This window comes from Uloborus diversus, chromosome 8, assembly GCF_026930045.1.
Source record: "Uloborus diversus isolate 005 chromosome 8, Udiv.v.3.1, whole genome shotgun sequence".
Taxonomy (NCBI): Eukaryota; Metazoa; Arthropoda; class Arachnida; order Araneae; family Uloboridae; genus Uloborus; species Uloborus diversus.
In genome coordinates, this window is record NC_072738.1 from 50,499,040 (window position 1) to 50,524,208 (window position 25,169).

At 34.9% G+C, this 25,169-nt stretch overlaps 3 protein-coding genes across 3 annotated transcripts in view; 2 read left to right on the plus strand and 1 right to left on the minus strand.

Annotated features, from left to right (window-relative positions):
• LOC129228307 (uncharacterized) overlaps nucleotides 1-4,931 on the plus strand; it is a 28,776-nt gene extending 23,845 nt beyond the window's left edge. Inside the window, exons 5-6 of the mRNA XM_054862982.1 lie at nucleotides 1,082-1,351; nucleotides 4,695-4,931. Coding sequence (XP_054718957.1) covers nucleotides 1,082-1,351; nucleotides 4,695-4,931 — 507 coding nt within the window. The remainder of the gene's footprint in view (nucleotides 1-1,081; nucleotides 1,352-4,694) is intronic.
• A 14,745-nt stretch (nucleotides 4,932-19,676) lies between these two features.
• Nucleotides 19,677-21,152, minus strand: LOC129228308 (ATP-dependent (S)-NAD(P)H-hydrate dehydratase-like). The gene has a single exon (XM_054862983.1). It carries the CDS (start codon nucleotides 21,039-21,041, stop codon nucleotides 20,130-20,132), a length of 912 nt encoding a protein of 303 aa, XP_054718958.1. The 5' UTR covers nucleotides 21,042-21,152; the 3' UTR covers nucleotides 19,677-20,129.
• A 247-nt stretch (nucleotides 21,153-21,399) lies between these two features.
• Nucleotides 21,400-22,786, plus strand: LOC129228309 (protein YIPF6-like). The gene has a single exon (XM_054862984.1). It carries the CDS (start codon nucleotides 21,494-21,496, stop codon nucleotides 22,154-22,156), a length of 663 nt encoding a protein of 220 aa, XP_054718959.1. The 5' UTR covers nucleotides 21,400-21,493; the 3' UTR covers nucleotides 22,157-22,786.
• The last annotated feature ends 2,383 nt before the right edge of the window (nucleotides 22,787-25,169 follow it).

The window sequence follows — 25,169 nt, forward strand, 5'->3', positions numbered from 1 at the left end:
CGATGATTTAAAAAATATTTTGGAACAAATCCTTTTCATTAGGGTTAGAAATGTTTTTCCTTAATTAAAAAAGAAAAATTCTCTAATTGGTTCCATTAAATCAATATTTGCTCCCACGCTATTAGCATTTCTAGAGACTACTTGATGGTCAAACTCAATAGCTAATAAAAGTTTCTCCTCTATGCAAATTTTTTTTGTTATGTTCGTTCAAAGACTTTTTTCCACATAGATTAAATAAAATACATAAAACATGCTTAGTGCTCGAATCATTGATTATTTAAAATTCTTTGAAATATTTTCAATTAAAATGTATTCGGCAATGCATATTGAACAAGCGTTGTAAAGTAGAACTTTTGTTTCTACATAGAAATTTGCAAAAGTATTGCATTTTTACAGGAATTTTATGTGTTTATTATTTCATGCACATTTATTGTTTTTCAAGAAAGGATTTTTCCTTTCATTGTAGAACCAATACACTGTCTTTATAATTGAGATTTTAATAAGTTGTCTTTAAATAAGAGTTTTTAATTATAGTTCAAAGAAAACTGCATTTTTAATACACTCATCATCTTGCTTCAAAAAAAATTTTATTTTACAAATTTCTATGCGTTAATCATTACTTCTGCAATTATGGTGAGTTTTCTAAAAAACAAATAAATTCTTAATACTTTCAGTTTATAAAGTGGAGCTTTTACAATAAATAAATCATTTTTTGGTGGCAAAGCGAAATGATTTGTAAATGTAACTTACCAGTAAATAATCAAGTAATCAAACGACAGAAAATACTTGCAAAGAGATAGCTGATTGCTATGGATAAAAATGATTTTGGGAGTCAAAAAAATTTTGTTATTCTAGTAACGAGATTTTTTTGTTTGGCAGGTTTTTCAAGAGCAAGTCAAACGACATCTTGTCCGCCTTCCAAGGGACGTTCTTTTGTCAGTTTAGTAACAAGATTTACTTTTTTTTTCATAGCCATTGGCAGACTTTTTAAGCGAAAGTCAAACGACGTCTTGTCCGCCCTCAGAAGGACATCTTTTTGTCATTTTAGTAACAAGATCTTTTTTTTTTTTTTTTTTTGTAGTTACCAGCAGATTTTCAAGCGAAAGTCAAACGACATCTTGTCCGCCCTCAGAAGGACATCCGCGCTTCGTCCTCCTCTCTGCTCCTCGAACAGTGCCCACCAGACGTCAAGACCATCAAAGTTTCGGTGCCTACGCTGCCGCCGGCTGCTATGGTATACTCGGTGAATAAGTCCTCTATGTCCTCAACTCCAAATAGTCTACCGACCCCAGCTACAACAACGAACGAAGAAACAACCCCGGATCATGTGTCCGCTGCGATTATCGCTAAGGTAAGTTATTTTTAACCCCTTAAAACACAAAGTTTTTTCGGAAAAACTGGCAAAAAGTTATCGTTTTCTTGACAAAACACGAATATAGAGTTAAGTCTCGACTTACAGGGTGTTAAAAAATGACTGATACATTTGAAAAATCAATAAAAAGTAAACGGACAGCGACGGAAATGTACCGTTTTTTACATTATGCTTGGGACAACAGTTAAGTTTCAGACAGACAAACTCTCAAAATTAGTTACAATGTTCCTCAACAGACGGCGCTGCAGGTATTTTAAAGGTATAAAAGAATAAGTAGGCTGTAAAATCGCCAAAACGACCGGCATATTTGAAAAATCAATAAAATCTAAACGGGCAGCATTGATTTTTCAAATATACCGGCCATTTTTGGCGGTCTTACCCTTTTAAAATACCTGCAGAGCCATCTGTTGAGGAACATTGTAACTAATGGACCTTATTCACGGTTTGGCAACGGTCCCATCAGCTGTCCGTCTGCGGGTATTTTGATCAACTATGCAGTGTTAGTAGTGCTAAAAAAAATCGTTTTACTTAAAGGTTACAGGACTTCATACGTATCATGAACATGCTGCAGACTTGTGACTGCATGAAAAATACCGAGAAAAGAGAAAAGTAAAACGAGAATTCGAGTTTTCACCATGTTTCTCATGAGGAACCAAAAAGGCTTTAACCCATGAAAATACGATAATAAAGAGAGTATTTCGTATTAAATGAATCGTTCATCATTCTTTTACAACATTTCTTACTAAAAAACTTACAAAACCTCGCATTTTTTAATATAAAGAAGAGTTTATAAGCCAAGTGTTATTATACGCTGTAGTACCGGATTTTCGTCTGCTGCAGTTCCCACAATGCACTGCAGTGCCGGTTTTGACCCGCAGTGACGTCACATGAATACTGTCCATTTAAAAGTGTGTCTGTCTGAAAATTTACTGTTTTCCCAAGCATAATGCAAAAACGGTATACAGTGTGGTTACAATTAAAGTTACCTTATTTAGACCCCTCTAGTAACAGTTCTACACATTGGATTTTGATGAAATTTGGAATGTAGATTATATAGACCATGGGGTGTAGGATTATGCAATAAAAAAAAAATTAGTTCAAAAATCTACCACCAGGGCAGAAAAGGGCGCATGTATCAAATAAGACGGAGACTTGTCACAAAATCTTTTTTATTTACAGAATTTGTTGAATGTGCATTCCATCTGCGTCAACCACGTGTTCAAAACGTGTTATAGCGTGAGCCGCAGTTGCACGAAGGGTTTCCCTATCAATAGCATGAACATGGCGCCTTATGCTGTCCTTTAATTCAGGCACCGTCCGTATGCTTCCACCATAGACCCGATCTTTCAGGAAGCCCCACATCCAGAAGTCACACGGATTTAGGTCCGGCGATCGCAGCTGTAGGAAAATGCCTAGAAATTGTCCTGTCATCATCGAAATGCATACGAAGCTGTGCCTTTACTGGACGAGCAATGTGAGGGGGTGCACCATCTTGTATAAAGACAGTTAAGTCCAAACACGCTCGTTGTTGCAAAGCAAGAATGACTTGCTGCTCAAGAAGTGCGCAATATCGGGGACTTGTGATGGAACACCTTTCAGGACCTTAGGGTGGGGTCTCCTCGATAAAATAGGGACCGAGGATGAAATCACCGTTGAAACCACACCATACGGTAATGTAATCGGGATGCAGTGACTGTTCATACACAACATTGTTGTTGCCGGATGTTTTACGTGTGTAGAGCGCCCCTGTCGTCGAGTTTTGAACTATTTTTTATTGCATAATCCTGCTTCCCATGGTCTACATAATATATATTCCAAGTTTCATCGAAATCCGATGCGTGGAACGGTCACTAGAGTGATCTAAACAGGGAAACTTTAATTATAACCACCCTTTATTTCTATCGCCGTCCGTTTGGTTTTAATTGATTTTTCAAATGTGTCAGTCAGTTTTGGAACACGCTATACGCGCGGGATGCCTTCAAAGACCCCTCGCGTAAGTCGAAACTTCGCTTTGCAGAAAAGAGCATGAATGTGAATTTTTTGGAAACACACCCAATTATTTTAGAGATTTGTAAGCACCCTTCAAATTGTTCAAAACCATTTCTTAACCATATATTACCGTTTCTTACATAGAGAAATGCATTTTTACTGTATTAAATAAAGCAGTATTATTCAGAATAAAATACTGCTATGCTGCACAAAATCAATTACCAATGGGAAAGAGAGACATAAAATAAAACAGTACAATATGTAGTAATAATAAAATGCAGCACTATCAACTTTCATATTTAGAACGAAAATGAAAAATGCGGAGTAGTCATTTCTATATGTTGGACCTATAATAGCATGAACATGGCGCCTTATGCTGTCCTTTAATTCAGGCACCGTCCGTATGCTTCCACCATAGACCCGATCTTTCAGGAAGCCCCACAACCAGAAGTCACACGGATTTAGGTCCGGTGATCGCAGGGGCCAGGCTGTAGGAAAATGCCTAGAAATTGTCCTGTCATCACCGAAATGCATACGAAGCAGTGCTTTTACTATGCATAAGAAGCAGTGTCGGATTTGGGGAGGGGGCAAATCCGAAATCGGACAATACCCGAAAAAATGCTCACATCGCGAATGGATCACTGACAAAAACGCCAAGTCCGAAATGGTGAATTATCTCGGAGTTTGCGCACTTGAATTTTATCAATTCACAATGCAGAGGTAGAAGTGGTCAACTTTTAATACATACGTCATCTTCCACACAAAGTATAGGAATAATCTGTACCTCAGAACCAGAAGGACGCAAGTCCGAAAATTGCGATTTTCTGTTCATTAGTGCATTAAATGTAGAAGCTTATTTCGCATCGAGCCATGTGAACGTAATTCTTAAAAAAATATCCCTTACAACTTTTTACCAGTGTTAAAAGAGCGTGCGTCCCATCCTTTGCATGGGCCAGAAATAAGTTTTTCCTCTCGACTGTAAAATTATCATAACGTAACTTACGTTCCTCTGGCTCTGAGGTACAGCAATATAGGACACGTTTTATGCATATTTTTTTTTATGAAAAAATAATCAATACAAAGTTTATACTATCTAATTATACTTGCACTAATCATAATCAATGATTTCAAGTGGCGTAGAAATCCAGTACGCAGTTAGGGACCCTGCGGTTTTTTGCAGGGGGCCCAAAATTTATAGATCCGGGCCTGGATGCTATGTCACTTCAAATTTTGAAAGCCCTATCTGAAACACCCTGTATAAAGTGTTACTTTGGTTAAATTTATTTTTTGATAAGAGGATTCACTGAAAACTTATTTGAGTTTCATCTTTCAGGTGCTGGAGGAACGAAGTTTAGAGAGAAAAACTGCGATCACAATGAAAAAGCAAAAGTCTGCTGAAGAATCAAAAGAGTTCATCCTCAGGAATGTGGGAACTCAAACTGACTACCAAAGACTAGCAACGTGTAGGTGTCAGCACATTCCTAAACATCGGAATTATCCCCTCGAATGCGACGTCATAAGAACGACGAAAGATCAATGCATGTTGAATAGCACAGAGACTGCCATTTAGCAGTGAGAATGTTCCAGAACTGAATCTTCGCACAAGATCTAACTTAATACAAAGGTGCAATAATTGTACATATACGGAAATTACTGTTGAGAGAATTGATGAACTAGGTTTCGTTATTGTGTTGGGACCAACTGGTACCGTGTGCTGTCATCAGCAGAGTTTTTAGCAAACTCCAGATACTTCAGTGCAAAAAAATGGTACAAGTTCATTAGACAGTTTCAAAACGCAATTATTTCTTGGTATTATAGCTTAACATGATGGAAAATTATAACAATTGCAAATCAGTTTTACGAAAGAATTTTAGGTTACGAATTGGGCACGTATTAAATTTTTTAATTCCCGCGTACGGAATTACATCTGTAATTTCATTACTCAGCTAGTGAATCTTCGTAGTTGGAATTAAAATCGATCTTGCAAAACATATCATTTTTTAAGTAGAAATCAATATTTAAGTAGAAAACATATCGTATCAATTCAATAATATAGTTCATGCAAATATTAGTAACGTATTTTGCAAAACTTGATTTTTTTTTAAATTACAAATCGTTATTTTTATTTATTTATTGTTTTCGTTTACTTTTATCTTATTTTATTATTTCATTGCATTTTATTTTTTGACACTGTTGGAAAACTATTTGTTCTTCTTTGTAATCTTAAGATAGGAGGTAGGAAATAAATATGTAAAACAAAGGTAATATTTTATACCAGGAAACTACCCTAATAATCTAATCATAGAAATCATTAAAGAATATAATCAACAATACGATTAAAGTTTATTGGATTACATTTTGGCTGCTTGACGGTAGTTGTGCCGCGAAGAGTTGGCAGGTGAACTGGAAAATGAACATTTCTCTTTCTCTCGTATTTACTCGATGAACCTTTTGAATCAGGATGCTGAAGGGCATTCCTTGAGGTCAATCATTAATCCCCTGGAGGGACTACCTAAAGTCCACTTTAGACATGAGCTGATTAAACTGAATTTGTAAAACAAAGGAATACCTTGGCACTTGTACAGCTAGAGTTATCCTTCTAGGGTACAGCAGTCCTTACAGGTGAATAAACGCCATACTGAGATCGGCACTTTGTCGTAAAACTAAAAGCTGTAAGGGGTTGAATCCTCCCCCCCCCCTACTAGTAAGATTAAAACTCCTCTCTTTATGAAAATCTGGACACGGGCCTGGTAGCAGATAAGCTCAGCGAGAAAACAGGAGCAGTAAAAACTTCGCTGCTTGCTCGTGCTTGCTGATCCTTACAAAATGCAGTGCTCTGTTTCGCTTCCTGTTCATCCACCATCTCTTCGTGACACAGCTATATCTATTCCAATATTTATAAGTTTGAGTTCAAATGAAAGTACATTAGTAGAACCTGTTAGGTATTGTTAAAACTTGTTTTTTTCTTTTTGCAAGCTTCTTTTTTTTTCACACTATTAACGTAGCTAGATGTGTTTTAAATTCTATATTAGGGTGGTTCAAAAAAAAATTTTTTTTCAGCTAGAGTCCAGGACACCCCTATTTTATTTAGACTTACTAATACTATTAGGCTGTAAAAGTTTTAGCTTCGTACTCAAAGTTTAAGAGGGAGCTCAATGACCCCTTAATTTAACATTAGTTGAAGCATAAAAAAATAATTACCTTATTTCACTGTATATACATATTACTCGTGTATATTATAATATGTAGCATTGTATTTTCAGTTCAATGTATTTTTTTAACCCCCCTCCCCATAGTTATGAAGTTTGGGGGAGAGGGTTGAGCACCCTCTTTCAGTTGAAATAAGAAGCTTATATTACTATCCACAAGTATAAAAATATTATTGAGGGGTATCCTCTTATCTGGGAGAATTTTTTTTTTTTTTTTTTTTTTTTGAACTACCCTATTCTACATAGGCCAAAAAAATTAAAATTTTTCAACCAGAAGCAGGGCTTTTATCTACTTTCCATGAGTTGCAAACTTAAAGAAATGAATGGGTCTCTAGAAGAAGGGCATTTGTTACAGTGGAAGAAGGGCAAATATTACACTTAATCTTCATTAATATTTAGTCCTTCCTGTCCTATAAAAAGGGCATATGTTACAAATTAAAAATTAAATTTTTAATTTTTCACATATGCCCTTCTTCTAGGGACCCATTCAAATTTTGTTCTTTCAATATGCTGCTTTCATCTGCTGATTCAGAGGTTTTTTTTTTTTTTTTTTTTACAATATGGGTTTTGTTTTACCCATTAATTTTTAGCAGAAAAATTTTCAAATGGGGAATTAACAATGAGTACCTGCGTATTATTGCAACGAAATTGCTCAGTTTTTATTTTTTTTTCTTATATTTACTTGATTTTTACAATTGTGCAGTTGCTTGGAGAAAATTGCCAAATCAGCAAAATTTGTTTACACTTGACAGCGTTCAAACTTTGCTAGCAGATAAAAATTCTAAACCTGGCGAGTAAGACAAGTGCTTGGCAAGAAATGTAAAGCTTGGTGCGACATTTTTGCCCTGGTTGTGATAACAGGTGTAAAACTTAAATTGTTAAAACTGCTACTACTATACCTCGTTTCTAGTTTTTCATGGAATAATTAAAGCATGCATAATAAGATAACTATGATGGAATTTTTCTTTGACAACAACAGAGCCATTGATCCATATGAACTGCTTGCTTAATTTACTTAAAACAGACTTTTATGAGTCCACATGTTTTTTCGTTTTGATATTTGAAAGTCTTTAAATTTTATACCAAGAGAAATGTATAATTTCGTAAATGGAACCAAATGCATGTTAGATAACAATGTTTGTAGGTAGAATTGTGAATTCAAAAGTGGAGAATCTTTATGCGCCTTCGCAAACTGAGAGAACATGTTTCAGTTTCAAACTGGTAAAAAATAAATAAATAAATAAATAAAAACAACATTTTTTCATTTCACAAATCTTATAGATTACTGCACACACGTGTTTCGGAGCTGCAAGGAGAGCCTTTTTACAACAAAAAAAAGATAGCTTATGGATGAAACGATATCCGACAAAATGTTTTCAATCGTAAGCTCACGTCTTTTGCAGTGAAAAAGGCGTTCCTTGTAACGCCGAAACACGTGTCTGCAGTAATCTGCAAGTTTTGTGAAATAAAACGTTGTTGCTTTTAATTTTGCATTTCTGCACAAAGATATTCATTTATGTCTTAGTAAAATAAAGTTTGAAATATTTTGAATCAAATGATATTAAAATATACGCTATCTGTAAAGCACAAAAGAAAAATTATGTTTAATATGATCACACATACTACATAAATTATTCACTGTTAACTTCGAAACTTCCTACTAGTATTTTAGTTCCTTCGACCTTATGTAGAAACAATGTAAATATTTGCATTATAAACTAAATGAGTGATATTACAACATGCCTTATGTTAAAGCCCATTTCTTAATGTGCAAATTATATGTAATTTTTTTGTATAATATGTGTTTGCTGTTTGCTCTTTGAATGTTCAAAAAATGAAGAATACTTTATGAAGTTATTGTTTTTTAATTTACAATTGAATTTATTTGGAGTTACTATTATTATTGCTTAAATATAGTTTTATTGTTATGCGAATAAAGAGTTTATTAGTTATGCATTGGTTGGTTGAATGAAAACAACTGAATTACACAAACAATGTTTCAATATTTCAACAATGAAGTGTTTTCAGCAGGTTTCGCCTAACAACCCTCGTTAAAACTTCAATTAACATTCTCAGATAGTTTTAGTTGCTACTAACCCAGGAGACGGCAGCATTACAAAGTCTAGATTCGAAACCGTTGTGGTGCTGCCATTTGCCCGATGTTGTAACAACTTAAAACTCATAAGCTTTCGAAAAAATGTCAGTTGACTTTTGAATTAATATCTCCGCTAGTCCAACAAAACCTACAAAACGCAAATTGGGCGAAATGGGTTGCTCGTGAAATTTTAAACTTTTTGGTACCATGTTCGTCTCTTAGTTCCCAGCTGTCCTCGGGGAGATGAAGTGACAGCCAGACAAATACAGGTTTTAATAAGTTAGACTAGCGACTTGCGGTAGGCTCTTGCAACATTTCCAATTATGACACCAGGGTCTTCCGTACCTACCACTATTTGTGGATTAACTAGAACCCCTTTAAAGGACAAGCTATCCGACATTTTGGTTCCAACCTTGTTTCAAGTATTTGGAAATACAGTAAATTCTCGATTATCCGCGGCCTTTCACACGTTCCAAAAAAAAAAAAAAAAATCTGCGATCATTAATTGAATGGTAGATAAATGGACACATTTTAACTTAATAAGTGCAGAATCTATTTCTAGACATTTCTATTTATTTCTTTCTCTTCCCTTCCAATGACGGCTAACCTTGTGTGGTCATCGAAACCTGACTACGTGAAACCTGATTTTTAAATTTTCATTACTTATTACTCTAAGAGACACACTACTTACTGATTTTTAGATCTACACGACTTACGTGTGCGTCATTAAGTGCGCGGACCAGTCTTGTTCAAAAACATTCCCATTCCTATTCATTTTTATATGTAAACTAGCTTGATTTGTTTCAGTTAATCTGTTTGCACCATTTGGTCGCGTATATGTGTGTAATCCATTTCCAACTAGTATGTTGTGGCCATCACGAAACTTTCTTCTATATCTTTCTTATAATTTTAATCCCTCCCCATGCTTGACGAGGAAGCAATATTCCCAACAAAAACGAAATTACACACGCCAAAACTTGGCGACCATCCGAATTTCCGATTTATCTCAAAAGCAAAGCAAAGAATGAAAATTGAAAAACGCCTTTCTTAAAGTAATTACAAACATTTATTTGTTAACAAACACAAGACGACAACAGTTAAAAAGTTTAAATCATCGCGATTTTCTGGTCACTTTCCAACAATTAAAATCACGCGAAATACGCAGACGACAGTCTATTACGATTTATCTTTCTTATTTTTGTAATTATAAAGCTACTATTTTTATTTACACAAAAATAAATAAATAAATAAATAAATCAGCCCCCGATGGAGCGATTGCAGCCAAAATCAAACCAATGCCTGTTTACATATGGATTCACATTTATTCCAAATTTCATCCAGAATGTAGCATTACCTCTTGAGATATGGCACTTACAATGGAAAAAAAAGAACATTCGATTGCGCCACCCCCTTTTCAGCTGTTGATGCCAAAATAGAATCAGCTCTTATACCCTCTAAGAGCTACTTGTCGATAAATTTTTGTTTGATTCCGTTCATTATTTCTTGAGATACAGCAGTCACAATTGACGCCAAAAAAGTTCTATAGCTCAAACCCCCGTTTGAGCTATTGACACCAAAATTGAATCAACTCCTATACCTGTTAGGGATAACATATGGACCAAATTTTGTTTGATTCCGCCAGTTACTTCTTGGGAAATAGCAGGCACACATAATTCAAGAAACCGTCCCAGTGCTCCACCCCCCCCCCCCTCGCAGGAATTCACGCCAAAAAACAATGGGCACAAGTTCACATAGGAGCACATATCTGTACCAAATTTCATTCGATTTCATGCAGTAGTTCTTGCTGTAGAGCGGCCACAAAAAACTGGTCACACACATGTGTGACACACACACAGAGACAGACAGACATTTTCCAAAAATGGTCGAAATGGACACAGCATAACTCAAAACGTTCGAATCCGTCAAAATTCGAAATTCGAAAATTTGCACGAATCCAATACTTTCTTCTATATATTAGATATAGAAGAATGTAATAATTAGCTTTTGCATACATTTTTTGATACACTGTCATCATTTTAGTGGAGATTTAAATGTATGTGAGTGTTATTGTTTTAAAACTATTGTATACACTAGTATCCTTTTTATCTTACTTTGCGGATTATCCGCAAATAGTCGGGAGTTTACTGTATGTTATTATAGTCGCTGATTGCAATGTCGTGAAATAATTCATGATAAGTTGAGTAAACCGTCCCTTTAGGTAAATCTAGAAGGGAAATTTTTCAAATTAAACAACAATTTATCAAGAGATGTTTCCTGTAATGAAATCCATTTTTATACCTTTCTTGATTATGAGAGCTCAACCAGGCCCCGGGCAAAGAACTGACTTGCGGACCCCCCCCCCCCCCCCTCCACCCACTTAAAAAAATCTTGTTGACTGCCCTCACCTCTTACTTACATTTCAGTAATCTCAAGTGCGCCTTCTATACCACAACATCTGCTTCATAGTAATCCTAGGCATCATACTATGAGTTAGTATACAGTTGAGAAAAGGAATCGTATTTGGTAGTTGTTCTTCGTAAAAAGTATTTAAAAAAGCTGGTTAAATAAATTTTAAAAAAACTAACCACTCTAATGTTAAACAAACATCTCGACAGTCGACACTTTCAAAATTCTTGAAGTCATTCAATTTTTTTTTTTCAAACGTATATATAACAAGAAAGAGAGGGGGTCTACATTTATGTTTGGAGGGGGGAGCTGTCATTACTAGTATTGCGCAATCAAATTTAGAGAATGGCGTTGAGCGGGGAAAGAGAAATAACCATATGAACCTACAGTCAAAAGTGTAACATTCACGAAGGTCCTCCTTCCTCGGAAAAAGTTCGAAACTATATAGTTCTAAAATTGCAGTTTACACGAACACTGGTAATATTAGGAGGAGGTTCAGGTTCAGGGACTTTTAGAGGATTCAAGCTCGTAGACTCTGCCTTTGAAATTCCTCGAAATTGAAATCTTAAAAACGATGTTTTTGACGATTTTTAATTAGAGGAAGGGGGGGGGGGGAGAGGAGGAGGGGGATCGGTGATGCTCTCTTATTTTTCAAAAATGGAAATGAAATGTCCTAAAAATGCTAAGTTGTAAACCATCTTTGTTATAGGAAACAGAAGAGGTTCGGGCAACCTTTCCCTTGAAAATTTTTGAATTTGAGGTCCTAAAAACGCAATTATAAGCTCTCTTTGTAAACGTTAGGGAAAAAGTTTGGATTCGGAGCCTCTTCGCCGAAACTTTTTAGGAATTCAAAATCCAAAAACAAAATTTAGACGAATTTCTATGATGTGGAGAGAGAGAGAGTATGGGGGGTGCCATGATGAAATTTTTTGGAAATTTAAGTCCCAAAAACACAATAGATCTTCGATGTCAAGGAGAAATGTTCGGAGAACCTTCACACAGAATTTCTTTCGAAATGTAAGTCCTAAAAACGAAATTTTATATGATCTTTAATTATGTGAAGAGGACAGTTGGCACTCCTCTGAAATTGTGTTTCGATTTTAAAATCCTAAAAAGGCGTTTCTAGGTTATTTTTGACGAAGTTAGGTGATGGGGAGATGGGATAGGGTTCAGGATTCTTTCCGGGAATAGCCCCAAAATTAACTCCTGAGAATGCAGTTACAGGACATTTTTCAGGATAAGAGCTGGGGTTTAGAGAATCTCTCACAGATATTATTCAAAATTGAAGTTCCAAAAACGGAATTTTAGACGATTTTAGATGATGTTAGAGTTGAGGTGAATTCGAGACTCTTTCGTGGAAACTTGTAGGGATGGAATTCCCTAACCCAAAATGAAAGATAATCTTAGAGAATGTTGTGGGATCAGGTACTCTGGTTTAAGGGAGGGGAGGGGCGGTGTGCTGCAATCTTATAGCTCTTCTCCTGGATTAACGACTGTGCTCAAGTATTGATACTACTCTAATATGCTATTTTCCCCAATGTACATATTTCAATTTTTAAACTATGAATGCAGTGACATATTTTTAAATGTAGGGATCATGTCGCGACCCCATAAGAAAAGCTTGGGGGTCGTCACCCACAGGTTGGGAACCATTAGCGTGACGTCTCCGAACCGTGTTTACGGGCCCGGGTAAAAGGAGCAATGGAGCGGTGGTCCCACTACTGGTCGTTTTCCTTCCCAATAGAAACGTTTCTGCAAGATAGCCCCTTAAGGAACTGGTCCATAAGCAGTTGATGCTGTGAACATGCAGAGATGCAGATGTTGAATAATGGGCTAAAATGTTCAGTAAGAGATGTTTTTGCTTTTCCAACACCGAAAAAAAGTTCAATTAGCAGTATATAGGGGAAAGTGGAGTAAAACCGGGAAGTCAGGAGCAAACCAGGTACCCACTTCTAGCCTCTGTAGGCACTGCAATCGCGTGGACAAGAGAGGAATTACCTTCCAACTTGATGAAGAAAAAGCAGCGGCAATTAAATTAGCACGTAATAGACTCGCTTCTTTCGTTCTTGTGAAGAAAATTCTGTTTGAGTGGTTTTTACTTAAAATTTTTGAACAAAACTAGACCGATTATATAACGTTCCTGTTTCTGCAACAGTAAAGGCATGTAACTCTCTTTGTACAACATTTAACTACCTTCATTATCGTTCTAAGTAATTGACTGTAGCGTTCTGTATTGTCATATGACGGCATTTTTTATGAAAACTATACGTGCGGGGAAAAACCAGGTACTAACCGAGGGGCAAAACCGGAACTACGCGGTTTTGCCCCTTGATTTTTAAAACGTAGTATGTCTATTATATAATAATAATAAAATTTTTATTTGAACAAATTATTTTACAATGACGTTACAAAACAAGGTACACTAAACAAGCTTCATCTTCAGGCAACATTAGAAGAAAAGAAAAAAAAATGATGGAGAGAAAACCAAAGATAGACGGAAGAATAAAAAACCCGAAGGAAAGATAAACGAATCAAAGAAAAGGCAACATTATAAAGATGACGAAAAGGAACAGACAGAAAATAAAAGCGTCCAAAAAAAAAAAAAAAGAAGAAAAACTGAAGGAGCAAATGAGAGATGAGTCCAGTAAAGAGGACGACAATAATGCCTGTATTTACTGCAATGAACTTGACTGGACCTCCAAGGGTGGTGAGGGATGGATCCAATGCATCCATGTCGTCGTTGGGCCCATGAAAACTACTCTGGGGCCGAAGAGGAAGATAACTATTTTACTTGCGACTTGTGTCAATAAGCCTTATATTATAGCAAAAAATTAAAGGTAAAGACGATTAAATTTTCTGACAACTCATCAATATGTGTTTTTTTATACTTACTCTATTATGTTATGATAATAGTTAACATATGTCACTAAATAAAATTTGAATTTTGTGGAAACTTTCAAAATTTTTATTTTCTTATAGCAATAACATGTTTACCCGGTTTTACCCCACTAGTGGGGTAAAACCGGGTAAAATGAGGATTTTTACAAAAAAATAAAAATTAAAAACACTTAGGTTTTTGAAACTGTGGTTGCAATAATAGATAAGTAGTGCATCCTTTTGCAAAATTTTGTTCCTTTATGCAAAAAACTGATTTCTGGAAGCCTGCAAACCTTAGGGTACCGGTTTTACACCACTTTCCCCACCTCTGAATTTTTTCCCCTTTTTGAGATGGCGCCCGGGCCCCCTCTCAGGTCCCTCTCGGCGACCCTGTGGCCCCACCTCAACGAATATCGTCGGTTCCAAGAAATATTATTTGATTAAGGGGGAATTTGATTAAGCGAGGAAATTTTCTTTGCCTTTCCAAATTGACAACATATTTCTTAAAACGTAATAATAACTAACCAATATCTTTTTGAAGGAAGTAATTAATGCTATTGGTAAAAAGTTTTTGAAATAAGCAAAGTAAACAACATAATATAATATTAATTAAGTATACATAAGTATATGCGTGAAAATTATAAAAAAGTATGTTACAACTTGAGTTTTAAAATCATTGTTTTTACACCTTTTTTCATAACATTATTTTTTGAAGAAATGCACAAAATAGTGGATTGCTTGCTGAAGGTTTTTTGGAAACACTTTTCTAACTTCTTTTATCCTTTTTGTCTGTCGATTTTTACATTTAATATTTATCGATTTGTTATCATATGCAATGTTTATATTACTTTGTGTTATTTAATTTTAATCATTGTCACACTACTTATTGCTTTTTGCAATAGCAAGGACGAAAGAAATTTGATAGAATAGTAGAAATGTTTTGATGGAATGTGAATGTTGTTACTCTTATTGCCCATCATTGGCACAAAATGTTATTTTATAGTTTTACGTGAATAATTGTTCTCACTTAATTTATTTTTAGTTGATTCAAAGCTTTCCTAGCAAAAGTATTTGTGAAAGCTGATCAATATTATTCCATTATCCAAGGAAATTATTTGATTAAGCAGGGATCTTTAACATTGAGTCTATAGGGAAATATTCGGTTCCAGAAGGTTTAATTCGTATAAGCGGGGTATTCGTTTATCCCAGTGGCGCCGACTCCATGGAGCCTGAGGGGGCCCGAGCCCCCTCAAAAATATTTTTGAGGGGGCAGAGCCCCCTCAATAAATCAAGAAAAGTATTAGTTATATTATGTTTTCTAAACTCATAAATTTATCCTTTATTTTTCTTGCTTGAAGATAGTTTACCTTGTAAAATACATTCAGTAATGAGTTAAAACAAATAATTATTACGGTAGTAAGCAGGTTAACTGAAAACGAGTAGTGTGAATAATGATGGTGTTACAGTGCTGCAAACACACTAAGAATTTGTCCCAGTGCGCGAACTTACGGGTCAAATCTGTTGCCGGTGGGCAGCGCTGCGGCGAGCTCATCTTAGTGTTGCTGATCTGGAAAAAATATATGAGGGTTTGATTTGTATATTAAATGGGATGCGTAATAGTTTTGAATACTTTTGGGAATTGTGTTTAAAAGAAAAATCGTTACAAAATGATGATCCTTCGCTTCCTCGGAATCGACGTATACCAAAGTATGAAAACAACGAAGCCAGTTCACCGCACGCTTTCAAAATCCCAAAGGCAATTTACATTGAGGTTTGTGAAATGGTGCAATCTTGCATTATTGGGCTGTTTGCATCAACTGGACTCACTCATCATTGCAGTTGAACAAAAGTGCTTTGCTTTTATTTAACAGAGGTGAAACAAATTTTAAAAAATCGAATTTTCAAAAATAACCTAGACATTGAGAGACTGCGTTTACACTTGAATATGTTAGCCGGTATAACTAATGAAAAAACAAATGGTCTTAAAAAAAACATGAGTAAATTAAATTACCTTTTTACGAAAATACTGTGTGTGTTTGTATTTATTTTTTCCTTTTTTCAAAGCCAAAAAATATGTGTCATTTTTTGGTCATTCATCTTGTCGAGTTTTTGGGGTTCTAATGTTGATTACATGACTTTACAATGCTTTAAAAAAACTTTAAAACTCACTATTTTTCATCTCAAATTTAGAAAATTTCCCCCCCGGTCCCCCCCCCCCCATTTTTTAAAAAAAGTCGGCGTCTCTGGGGAGTGCCTTTCCATTCAAGTCAAGTGTCCTTCCTACCTTATAATATCAATGCTTAGCTACGGCACTGCACGGCTCCCCATAAAATAGAACAAAAAAAATCTCTTACTAAGACAAGTGATATGATTTAAAAGTTGAACCAGAAAATTTGTAAACCAATTTTTAGATTCTTTTACTTCGAAAACGCCGTGTCACATACTGTTTATTTGTTAGAATTATACACACCCAGAAAATATGGCATTTTCAAGGTTCAAAAATCTGACCTTTATTTGGGGTGGGGGACCTCCGAGGGAAAACCTAACACCCTAAACCCCCGGTGATGTCCAGCCCCCCCCAATAATTTTTGCAAGTCGGCGCCCCTGGTTTATCCATTACCCGATTAAGCGGGGCAGACAGTATGAAGTAAAATATCTTCTCCATATTAAGACAATAAAATAAAACATTTTTGTACAATACATCTATAGTTAGCAACCAGTTTTCCGCCACATGGTTTCTGTACACACACACTGCTTTCACACACACAAATTTGGAACCAAAATGTCGGATAAGTCAGCTTCCCTTTTGAAAGTGGCCTTAAGTTTATCGGTTGGATGGGGCCTCTGATGGCAGCTCTGTTTTTTGTTCCGGACCAGAAGCACAGCGATTCTCGGTCTAGGACCCCCAGAGGTATTGATTCACTTGGAGGACTTTGTGACGATATATTTATCGTACCCCAGTCACCATTAACAAACACGGAGGATCTTTGACCGATTGGCATCGAGCCTGAGATCCTTTGGTTACAAAGCTGACGCCTTACCGATCAGGCCTCTATTGCCCTAGTGGGTTGGTGCAGACAGCCCTTAGCGAAAGAATGATAATTGACGTTTTAATTTACATCCCTGCTAACTAAAGCCACAGTAAGATGTAACTGAACGAAATGGGCATCCCATTGGAAGCAACTAAGTTCCATAACAGCCATATGGTTGTATGGGAACTTTGCTGAGCAAAGGACAAGCAGGTAGAGAGCCGCCGAGATTCCCGGCGGGTCCCGTGTCAATTTGGTCGCTGTGACCCTCCCCCCCCCCCACCTAGTAAAACTTATGCGGCTTATATTATTCTGATTCTGATCCGGCCCGCCTTAAGGAACGGGACCCTAGTTTCTGAATAAGCTGACATGGCCTCTCATCAGCTCTGAGCAGATAGCCGTATCTGCTGCACTAAAACAGGGACGTTCAAACTTTTTGGGAGGAGTGCCACTTACCGGAGGGAGAAAATTCTACGTGCCACCACGCCAATGATCTGTTTAGGACTTCAATTTCGAAACATTTACTCAGAATTGTATTTTACTGCCCCTCTTCTTCCCGTTCTAAGGAAGTCTAAAATGGGGCTTTTGGAGTATCTTTTAAAAAAACATTTCCAGAAGGGAATCTACCCTCTCCTGCCTTTCCAACATCGCCAAAGGCTAACTTGAAATATGGTTTTAGGGAAAAAAAGAGCCTTCTGCGTCTACTATCATTTCCCTAACAGTACAAAAAAAGAAAAAGGCTTTGTTATCTTGTGCTTCAATGTCAAAATAACTTCTGGAGAAAGCCACCAAACCCTCGTTTCCAATAATTTCATCAAACATAGAGCAAAAGTACATTTTCAGGCCTTTAATTTTGGAAGGCTCCTGGAAGAGAACCTCCTCCCCTCGTTCTTTTCAAGTTTCTCAACATATATCCTAAAATTGCATTTTTACAATTCAATATCAAATCGTTTATTAGGGCAACCCTGAACCTAATCCTTTTCCTAACATTATGAAAGATAATCTAAAGTACACTGAAAGATAATCTAAGGTTCAAAACTTCAAATTCAAAAAAATTCTGGAGGAAATTCCTTATAAACTGCCTTTTTTCCTTTCCCTAATGTTAGTACAAAAGATAACACAAAATTAAATTTTTTTAATTTCAATTTTCGAAAAAAATTTCGGACTAGATTCGACTTGCACACTTAAAGATAACCTTAAACTGTGTTTTAAAATTTTTAATTTCTAAACATTCCTGAAGTGAACATCGAATGCTCCCCACTCCCTTGAAGTATGAAGTATAAAGTGAAAAAGGGGGCACTTGAAATGAGCGCAAGCACAGAGACCACTGGTCTATTGTACTGTCCCTACTTTGACCACTAGTAGAGTCTAATAACCAAAATAAATTTCAGCAGTTGCCTAACCGATATTTCAGGCAGTTTCCAGGGATCCACATAGTGGTATCCTAAGTGTTCAAATCTCTGCAGAGAGTAGAAGTCACATTCACACAGCACATGAATTGAGCTCTCATCAGCCATATGGCATCCTCTACACGATGGAACGTCAGTAACACCTATCAGATTAAGATTCCTATTAATAGAGCAGTGTCCAGTTAGCAACCCAACAGACTTTTTGATGTCATTCCTACTCAAATTAAGCAGTTCCCTGGATCTAAACCAAGGAGGCTGCTGGTTGAGGGTCTTGATCTGTCTTTGAGAGTTGGACTGAAGCCACTGACCATATGATTAACCCATAAGAAGTTCTTTGCAGTAATCCTTACTGCATTGTAGGGCAGACAGACAGCAGGCTTGGATCCCACAAATGGTACATTCGAGCTCTGCTTAGCTAATTGATCTGCAAATTCATTGCCTACAATGTCACGGACCAGGAATCCCCACTCCCTTAATACAGAATGAAATTCAATTCAATGTGGTTAAAATTTCGAAAAAAACCTGTTATCTCCTTCTGCTAAGGTTCCGAATAATCGAAATTTTGGAGCTGAATCAATTTTGAAATTCTTTCTGGGAGATAGCTGGAACCAAGGAGGCTGCTGGTTGAGGGTCTTGATCTGTCTTTTCCCCCCCCCTTCTGGATCTCCCAGAAAGGGGGGGAGGGAGGACAAGTACTTAAAGGGACCACATATTTGTTTCGTAGTAATAGGAATTTTTTTTTAATGGAATTCAAGTCAATGTAATGGAAATTAAATCAGGACTGAAAATTCATTTTGTTGTATTGGTGTTTGTTATAATGGGATTTCACTGTAGTATAATTACTAATATGATTACAGTCAAAGTTATTTCAACGTAAGAGAAAACACTCAGATATTATCTTTAAATTTCGTTGCTTTTAAATTTTTTTCAAATCTTAAGGCACATTACATTAACCTTACTCAGGCTCATTTATAAATTTTGGACACCCCCCCCCCCCTGAAAAAAATCAGCAGGGTCCACTGCATACTGGATTTCTATGCCATTAAGGGCAGTAGGCCCCCTAATGTTGTGGGTCAATAATACATCATTAGCAACCATGAAGCAACTTTTATTTAGTATTTTCATTGTAAGGTTAATGTCAAATTCTTGTTATAACATAACATGTTACGGTAATAAAAATCATGTATGAGGCAAGAAATTAACTATCAATCTATACAGAATAGAAGATAAACATAATCCAAATCAGTCAATTATTATATTAATTTGCTTTTGCTTTCAAAATGATTTTATTTTTTATTCATTTTAAATTAATATATACACTAATGCAGATAAATTTAAAAGTTAAATGGAAATTTAGATCCCAAAACACAAAATAGATCAACATTTTTCATTTCAAGTTGAGATAAAATAAAAAGCAAACATTAGTTTAAAAATTTTAACCAAAAATTCGGTATTTAGTCACAATTCCAACAAAATATTTGGTTTTCGGTGCATTCCTAGCTTAATGCAACTTGAAGCACTTAACAATTATACATATACTTTAAAAAATAAAAAAAACTATTAGCTTTTATGAGAATCTCTCTTATCTGGACTACCATCTGAGCCGGTTTTTTGGTAATCTATATTGTATTTGTATTTTTGAGGATATCCTTTCTTAAACATTAAAAATTTGAAGCAAACCCCATAAAAACCGCAATACAACTATGAAAAATATGCATTTATATATATTAATATTTTTTAAGCTCAGTGAAACAAGCCAGAAAAAGCATTGTGAATTTCAGAAATCATATTGGTTGTAAGAGAGCTTCTGCCAAACTTTTGAAATGCTAAATAACTACACCTTCTAGTTAATAAACAAGCACCAAATGCAGCTATCATTGAATGATTTAAAGATGAATCTAGAGAATTCACTGAGTTGATAGAAGTTCTATGAGCCCAATAATGGAAAGTACCCAGAGAACCACACAATAGATCTCCTTGCCCGCCACATCTTCGTAAACTTCCAGGTTCGTTACAAATTAAAGTATCCACTCCATCAGATATAATATCTACTGATCCTTTCTTTAAGATGGTGACGTTTCCAAGAAGTTCAGCTAAAAGCTGAACTTCAGCTTTAGAATATTCTTCCTCTGCCATATTCTTAGTGACAGATTTATATAATCTACCAAATTCTATTTTGTTGGGAGTCAATATAGCTTTTTTATAAGAATGAATAACTTCAGGGGCGTTATTTAAGAAAAATAAGGCGTCCGCATCAAAAACTATCGGAACATCTTTTGATTTAGCTGATTCGATAACGTCACGAATTGAATCAAATATGGATGTTTCTCGGCCCAAACCAGGGCCAATTACAAGTGAATGCAAGTGGGGTAAGTGCTCCAAAAATTCTTTCGAAAAACTAGCGCTGTCTAAAATTGGATGAACAATAAGTTCAGGACTATATGCTTTAATTACTTGCGAAGCATCTTTCGTGCAGAATACATGAACAAGATCACCCCCAACTTTCAAAGCAGATATTGCAGCAAAATATGGAGCACCAGTGTAGTCTTTAGAGCCACCAATAATTCCAATACGACCTGCTTGTCCTTTGTGATAATCGGATGATAAGGGTGGAATAATTTTTGAAACCAGTTCTTCGATGTTAGCATTGCTCATTTTCGATGCTTGAAATAATGATAAAAATATACACTTCAATCTGCACTTAAATTGGATGAGTAATATCTTTTGTGAGTTTCGACTCCAAATAATTTATTTGAAATTCAGTGATTACGGTAGATTTACGGCTGAGCGGAAGAGAAAATTCAAAACAGAACAAACAAGCTGCAGTTAACAAAATTTTGACTGCAGCTATTTTGAAATAGAAAGAAATGTTTTCGAATGTATTTTGGAGCTATTAAAATCAAAAAAATCTTTATTCTTATTTCTAAACTCAAGGTATAAAAATTGCTTCAGTTCTATGTATTGGTTTAATTTTAAACAGTAAAGGAACTTCTACTACTACGCGTTATGTTTATTCACACTTTGATGATCTGTCTTATTACAGATGTGAAATTCGTGAAGATGCGAATTGAGATTGAAAGTTAAATTTATTTATCTTGTTTCTTATAATGGAATCACCAGATGCTCTTTTATACCAAAAAACTGATGACAGTGCTATAGATGGTTTAGAAGGTGAAATTGCTGGAAGCCCCATTCGGAAAGATAATGCCGAGTATCATACTTTGGACGAACCTGTTAAAGACACAATATTACGTGATTTAAAAGCTGTGGGAACGAAGTTCTTTCACGTTTTATATCCAAAAGAAAAGAAAGCTTTGTTAAAAGACTGGGACTTGTGGGGGCCTCTTATTCTGTGTGTGTTTCTAGCTGCAACCTTACAAAATGAAGGAACGGATAATATCAACGATAATGGACTACAGTTTGCTGAAATCTTTTTCATCGTGTGGGTCGGTGCCATAGTCGTAACAATAAATTCAAAGTTATTGGGAGGAAATATATCGTTTTTCCAAAGTGTTTGTGTACTTGGTTACTGCTTGTTAGCACCAAGTATCGCCTTACTGATTTGCTTGTTTTTGGATGCTATTTTTAACAACACATTGGCGTTATTTATCTTGCGGTTTTTGCTAGTTTCGGCTGGTTTTGTTTGGGCGATAATAGGAGCAACAGTTTTCCTTGGAGAAAGTCAACCACCTAAGCGGAAGGCCTTAGCAGTATATCCTATATTTCTATTTTATTTTGTTGTTTGTTGGATGATTATTTCACATGCATGAAAAAATCTGACTTTCAATAAACTAACATTATCATTCCTTGAAGGATACAAGACAAGTTTATAACCATGTTTTAAAATTTTTCCCACTGTAAATGATATGTTTCTTCACATTTTGAAAGTGTTCATATGAACATTAAAAATTCAGTTAGTCTATATTCATAAGCATTCTTGATGATATCTGGATGTTTTGTGCAATTCTATCAGACTTGTGTTAATTTTAGAAAAAATAACAAATGGTTATGGAATTAGGATGTCCATTTACAGTTAAAGCTTTAAGGATTACTAGGATGCTGTTTTCTTTTATTTCACTAGACCGAATGTAATAACTTTTTATGTGCATTTGATGTATTTTTAATGCAGAGGCAATGAATGAATAATTTATAAGTGTTACTCTTTTAGATAGATTGTAAAAAATTTAGCAACTTTTATATTCAACTTGGACTTTATGGTCTTGTTTCACATTTTGTCAGAACAATTTTTAAATTTTTAAATTCAACTGCAATTTAAAAAGTAAATATTATGGTACATTTGGTGATTCTTGATTTTTTTTTTTTTTTTTTTTTTATTTCATCTTTAAATTTTGTGTCTTGAACCACACTGTTAATTTTAAAATTTGATTGCCTTGTAAGAAAAATTTGAAAATATTGAATAAATAAAAACGACTGATTTTTTTTTCTCATTTCTAGATCATTCTATTGATTTCTCATGTTCTAAATAATAGAATTTTATGTTGGTAAAGAGCTACTTTCGGATGCAGAGCTTTTGTGGTTAAAAAATAGAGCATGTGTTAATAAATTAATGTTCAAGTTTTTAACAACTTAAAAAGCTTGTAGGAATGTAAATAAAACAAAAGTAAGTTCGTTAGAATATCCAAGTTGAATGAAAAATGCTGGATGATCTTGATTTTTGTAATGATGACAAAACAAAATTGCATTGATTTAAGCCAGTCGTGCTCGATCTTTTTTTATTCGAAGGTTGCACCTCATAGTGAAATTAATCTCAAAGGCCAGATTTTTTTTTATAATTTAAATTTATTCATATATAAATATATATATGTATATATATATATATATATATACAGGGGTCTGGCCAGAGGATATTTGGGTCCGTTAACGGACCCTTCACAAAATCCGATCAACCAAAACGGACCTTTCACAAAATTCCGATCAAACAAAACGGACCCTTCACAAAATCCCGATCAAACAAAACGGACCCTTCACAAAATTCTGATAAACAAGATCGGATCTTTCAAAAATTGTTAATTGAAAGAGCAAATCTGAAAAATGCATATTTCTGTGTATAAACCGATAATTTTTGGAACCTTTTTTGAAGTCATTAGAGGGATCAGCTTATACAAAATCGGCTAATTTTGAAAGAAAAAAATCGGCACAAGTGTGCTCTTGTGCGATGCTCCTGCAAGTGATAAATAATTGCTACTGCCAAATAAATATAATGGTTGTTTGTTTTATCACAGCTAATTAGCGGTGGTGTTGTTGTAAACTTTTCTGAAAAGGCATTTGTAAGCACTTTTCTCCCCTCTCATGATTTAATAAACAATAATAATATATATCTGCGAAATGAACTTAGAACTGCAAAAGGATAGTAAGGGTGGGGAAAAAATATGATCACTTCAGATAGGGTTACCAACTTCAAAATTATCACCACTTAGCATCTGGCATTGAACCTTTATAATGACTTGATTAGAAAATATTCTCATTTTACTAGCTTTTCAATATTTGCATTTTTACAGTGTGGTGCGATGTTTAATTGTTATTTTGGGAGAAAATTATATGGGTTTTGATTTTTCGATGCTAACAAGGATGATTAACTTTAAATAAACTCTTTTAATTACCGTTTTTTTTCTTTAGATGTCTACATTTTGAAAAATGCAATCCTTTAAATCTGATATGAGAGTCATATTTTGTTCTTTTTTCGAGCTAACTTCGCTTTATTAGGATGCAAATAAATGAAAAGTCTCTTTATTTCTGTTAGAACTCTCATTTCAAGTTTTTAAAGCAAAATTCCATTTTCTGTTATGAGTCAAAAATTAAAATGCTAAATAGCTGGGTTATTTTATTTTTTTTATTTTTATTTTTTTTGCTTCAACTGTGTCCACAGATGTTAATGAAATGTTTATCATAGGACTCTAAAATGCAATTTTAAAATAATTTTATCAAAAATATTTCTTTTACAAGTTGTTTTTATACTTTTGATGCCTTCACTTTGAGAATTATGATCTCTTTGCATCCGCTATCAGAATCCGATTTTTCGACTTTTTGATGTTTATTACGCTTTGTTAAGAGGTAAACAATTAAAATAACTTTTTATTTTTGTTAAAATCACGGAATTTATACATTTTAAACGAAATTCTGTGCTTTTTAAGAGTGTCTTGGGTCACAAAGTTAAATGCTGAACTCTATTCTGAATTTTATTTTATTTATTTATTTTTTTTTGATACAATTATTTTAAATACTGGACAGAAATACTTGTAGTATAATTTAACAAAATGTAGAATGGTAGATAAATATTGATATTTGAGAGAGCGATGCCCCCCCCCCCCCCCCGCCAAATATCAGAAAAACACTCCAGAATGATATTCTCGACATAGAAGAGGGAAAACACTCAACTTTAAGTTTAATTGATGCATTTTTGTCTCATCTCTAAATTATAAAATTTCGTTTTAACAAAAAAAAAAATCTTTTTTTTTTTTTTTGCGAAATTAATTATTTTTCACAAAATTTATTCATTTTCATTCACAAAATTATTTAATTTTTCACAAAAAAACGGACCCTGTGAAAAATCCTGGACAGACCCCTGATATATATATATATATATATATATATATATATATAATAGTATATATATAGGACTAGTCGACCCGTGCGGAACTCCGCACTGTGCTTCAAATCGTTCCATAAGACATTTCGCTCTTTAAGAATTTCAAAGGAAGAACATTATGACGAAGAACCGAAAAAAAAGTAAACGCCGAAGAGAAGGCATGTAATTTAAAGACA

What these genes read in the sequence shown, in the direction of transcription:
- LOC129228308 (XM_054862983.1), bottom strand. Translation starts at nt 21,041, where the DNA reads ATGAGCAATGCTAACATCGAAGAACTGGTTTCAAAAATTATTCCACCC.
- LOC129228309 (XM_054862984.1), top strand. Translation starts at nt 21,494, where the DNA reads ATGGAATCACCAGATGCTCTTTTATACCAAAAAACTGATGACAGTGCT.